General features: G+C 57.1%; 2 protein-coding genes across 5 annotated transcripts in view; one reads left to right on the top strand and one right to left on the bottom strand.

Annotated features, from left to right (window-relative positions):
- The window catches only part of AP2A1 (adaptor related protein complex 2 alpha 1 subunit), a 38,279-nt gene extending 37,025 nt beyond the window's left edge, over positions 1 to 1,254 (top strand). Inside the window, exons 21-23 of the mRNA XM_021711240.1 lie at positions 1 to 63; positions 238 to 372; positions 819 to 1,254. The exon at positions 1 to 63 is cut by the window's left edge and continues 13 nt beyond it. Of these exons, the coding sequence (XP_021566915.1) occupies positions 1 to 63; positions 238 to 372; positions 819 to 896 (276 nt within the window). The 3' untranslated portion in view covers positions 897 to 1,254. The remainder of the gene's footprint in view (positions 64 to 237; positions 373 to 818) is intronic.
- FUZ (fuzzy planar cell polarity protein) overlaps positions 1,014 to 3,952 on the bottom strand; it is a 5,538-nt gene continuing 2,599 nt past the window's right edge. For 2 of the 4 annotated variants that reach the window (XM_021711242.1, XM_008055798.2), the window contains 4 exons: positions 3,645 to 3,751; positions 3,181 to 3,245; positions 3,024 to 3,098; positions 1,014 to 1,516 (listed from right to left, as the gene is read on the bottom strand). In XM_021711242.1, the coding sequence (XP_021566917.1) occupies positions 1,293 to 1,516; positions 3,024 to 3,098; positions 3,181 to 3,245; positions 3,645 to 3,751 (471 nt within the window). In that variant the 3' untranslated portion in view covers positions 1,014 to 1,292. The remainder of the gene's footprint in view (positions 1,517 to 3,023; positions 3,099 to 3,180; positions 3,246 to 3,644; positions 3,752 to 3,952) is intronic. The other 2 variants (XM_008055799.2, XM_008055796.2) reach the window with 1 other exon arrangement.

Genomic DNA, 3,952 nt, shown 5'->3' on the forward strand with positions numbered 1-3,952 from the left:
CAGGAGGCGCAGAAAATCTTCAAAGCCAACCACCCCATGGACGCCGAAGTTACTAAGGCCAAGGTTACTAAAGTCCCCTTTATCCCAGGGCTGTGTTTGCCGGGCCACTTCTCTGAGCCTCTGTTTTACCATCTCTAAAGCGGGCCACTTCCACCCCCAAGGGTTTGGGGAACTGGGCCGCCGAGTGGGAACTAAAAGAGCTCAGGCCCTCTCTGACCGCTGCTCCCCTCCCTCCAGCTTCTGGGGTTTGGCTCTGCTCTCCTGGACAATGTGGACCCCAACCCTGAGAACTTTGTGGGGGCTGGAATCATCCAGACGAAAGCCCTGCAGGTGGGCTGTCTGCTCCGGCTGGAGCCCAACGCCCAGGCTCAGGTGAGTGTTGGTGTGGGAGGTTTTGAGGCCTGCTGGCAGGCATGGCAGGCAGGACTCCTGGCGGTCACCGTGTGCACTCTCTGTGCCCACTTCTCCTGCCGTCACTGTTCTTGTATTCACTTCCCCCGCTGTGACCCTCTCTCACTTCTCTTTGCCTTCTTTCCTCCATCTGTGTGCATCTGATTCCCTCCTGTCTGCGTCCTCTGGTCCTCCCTGGTCCGTCTTTGCATGTCCTTGCCACCTTTCTTGTCCCGTCTACCTTTCATCCCATCCCTCCCCTCTGGCTCCTCTGTTGTTTTCCTTCCCACCTCCCGGCTCTCTTATCACCTTTCTGACCTCTTTCTCCTTCTCGCTCCTCTCCCCTGGACCCCTGCGTCCTGGGCCCTCTACCCCCTCCTATGTGGCCTGCCCCATGCCCTCTGAGTCCTTCCCCCAATGCCCCCCAGATGTACCGGCTGACCCTGCGCACCAGCAAGGAGCCCGTCTCCCGTCACCTGTGTGAGCTGCTGGCCCAGCAGTTCTGAGCCCTGGACTCTGCCCCCGGGGATGTGGCCGGCCGGGTAGCCCCTAGGACTGAGGCAGCTTTGGTGGATGGGGTGGATGGGGGACCTCCACTGGTGACAGGGAAGACCCCAGGGGTGGGGGGATGCCTGGGACCTTCCTCCGGCCTTTTGTATTTTTATTTTTGTTCATCTGCTGCTGTTTACATTCAGGGGGGTAAGGGGGAGCCCCCTCCCTCCCTTTCCCCCCCAAGCACAGAGGGGAGAGGGGCCAGGGAAGTGGGTGCCTCCTCCCCTCCCCCCCCACCCGTCGTAGCCCCTCTTACCCCTCCCCATCCAGGGGCTGTGTATTATTGTGAGCGAATAAACAGAGAGACGCTAACGGCCCCACGTCGGTGTCTGTCACCCATCCTCAGGTGATCAAAGCAGTGGGGTGAGGGCATGCAGAGTGTGGGTGGCTAGGCTTCGCAGCCCGTGAGTGGGACTCTGTGGAGAGACCAGCAGCAGCAGCCGCCGAAGCCCCAACTGCAGGGCCACCAGGCGCAATCCTGTGCCTGGCTCCTCGGACCCCAATACCAGGTAGCAGGCTCTTGGCAGCTGGGCCTGGTGGACCACATCTTCTGCCTTCTCCGGTGGCCCTGGCTCTGGGGAAAGGACAGGGAGGGCTGAGATGACCTTCAGAAGCCACACCCCAACCTGGGCCTAAGTTCTGAATCTGCAGGGGTTTCTCAGCACAGGCTTTGGGGGGCTTCCGCCAGGAGAGGGCCTTGGAGCTCCATTGTCTGTCAGCAATCTAAAGAAGGCCAAGGAAGCCAGGCACGGTGCCTCATACCTATAATCCCAGCACTTTGGGAGGCTAAGGTGAGAGGACTGCCTGAGTTCAAGGGTTCAAGACCAGCCTGAGTAATATGGCGAGACCGTGTCTCTACAATAAATCAAAAACTTAGCCAGCACAAGCCCACAGTTCCAGCTCCTTGGAAGGCTGAGTTGGAAGGATAGCCTGAGCCTAGCAGGAGGCTGCAGTGGCCATGAGCAGCATTCCACTGCACTCCAGCCTGGGTAACAGAGTGAGACTCTGACTCCAAAAACAAAAAAAAAAAGGCCAAGGAATTTCTCCCTCAGTTCACCCTCTTCCCACCCAGCTTTGGCCCCATTTTTCTAGGGATATTGTGTGTGGCCCCAGGTGAGTCTCTTAGCAGTGGCAAGCAGGAAGGGAACACAGTAGCTTGAGTGACCCTTGCAATGACCCCACCCCACTGTACAGGGGGAAGCAGGAGGAAAGAGTGTGGCCCTCTGAGATGGAACTGTTGACCACTGTGCTGCATTCACCCGGGGCTTCAACAGAGTTGTAGCGGCTGCCTTTGTCTCTGAGACTCTTTGGGTTTAATGACCACGTTTCCTTCCTATCCTGGCATCTGTGAAATCCTCCCACATTTCTCCAGATTCTCAGCAAAGCCTGTGCCTTGGGGATTAGTGCAGAGTGACAGGGTATGTGAATGTGGGGGCCAGATCCCCGGTGTTTGAATCATGGCTCTACCACTTACTAGCTGAGCCTCAGTTTCCCCATCTGTAATATGGGAATGATTTCACAGGATAGTCCTAACCTGTGAGGATGAAGTTAGTCATCCCATATAAAAACACTGGCATAGCCGGGCTCGGTGGCTTAGCCTGTAATCCCGCGCCTTTGGGAAGTGAGTGGATTGCCTGAGCCTGTGGGTTCGAGACCCGCCTGGGCAGCGAGACCTCATCTCTACAATAAATCAAAAAATCAGCCAGGCGTGGTAGCGCATGCCTGTAATTCCGCCTACTCGGAAGGCTGGGGCCGAAGGATCGCCAGAGCCCAGCAGGTCGAGGCTGCGGTGGCTAGGAGCGGCCGCTGCACTCCGGTCTGGACGACAGAGTGAGACTCCAACTCAAAAAAAACAAAAACAAAAAAAACACTGGCAGGAGATGAGGTCTGTGTTAACTATTATTAACTCTTACCCAGGAGGTTCAGAAACCCAGAAGGATCTCCCTTCTCCCTATCTGTGTCTGTGCTCAGTTCAAGCAAAGCCACTACCTAATGCATACTGAGTTCCCCTTCCAGTTTCTCCAACCCCACCTCCTAGTCCCACTTTGTGTGACCCGGGACTCGGTGTGTCTGCTGCTGACCTGGTGGAAAGTGCATGGAGGTAACCAGACCATAGAAGTTACGGAGGAGGCGCCGGCGCTGTTCTGGAGAAGGCTCTGGTGGGAAGGAGGAGACAGGGTGATGGAGAGCTGCTCACTGGCCCGTGGCCCTCCCGGCCCTGCTCTTGTCCTCAGTCACCTTTATCCCTCAAGGGCTCCACAGTGAAGAGGCAACGTTTCAATTCCAGGTGGAGGAGTAGCAGCCTGTGGAAAAGGGGGTGTCATGGCCAGGAAAGCAGGGGTGAGGCCAGGTGCAGTGGCTTGTGCCTGAAATCCCAGCTACCTAGGAGGCTGAGGTGTGAGGACTGCTTGAAGTCAGAAGTTTGAGACCAGCCTGTTCAACATAGTAAGACTGTCTCAAAAAAAAAAAATTAGCCAAGTGTGATGGCATGCTGGTAGTTCAAACTACTAGGGAGGCTGAGCCAGGAGGATCCCTTGAGCCCAGGAGTTCGAGGCTGCAGTGAGTCATGGTTGTATCACTGCACTCCAGCCTGAGCGACAGAGCAAGACCATCTCAACATAAATACACTTAAAACTGAAAATAAATTTTTTTAAGTAGAGGGGATGAGGACCCCCAACCCATTCCCCCCATCTGAGCCCTACCCAAGGATGTCCGAGTGCAGGGGGAAGCCATCGGGCAGCGCTCGGGGTCCCAGCGGCAGGCAGGCCCGCAGTGGGTCCAGCAGTGGCTGCCACCAGCGATCCAGAAGCTGTAGGGGGCGTGGCCAATGGGGATGTGGTCAGGCACTAAAGAAGGGATGGCCAGAAGCAGGGGCGGGGCCTACAAGAAGAAGAGGGCGGAGCGAGAAGGGACGGTGGAAGAGGCAGGGATAGAGCGGGAGAGCAGCGGGCAGGGTGACGAGCGCAGTCCAGAAGGAGGCGGGGCCGCCAGAAGGAGGCGGGGCCGCCAG

This window comes from Carlito syrichta, unplaced genomic scaffold (genome assembly GCF_000164805.1).
Source record: "Carlito syrichta isolate Samal-C Ts95f unplaced genomic scaffold, Tarsius_syrichta-2.0.1 Scaffold301956, whole genome shotgun sequence".
NCBI classification, from domain to species: domain Eukaryota; kingdom Metazoa; phylum Chordata; class Mammalia; order Primates; family Tarsiidae; genus Carlito; species Carlito syrichta.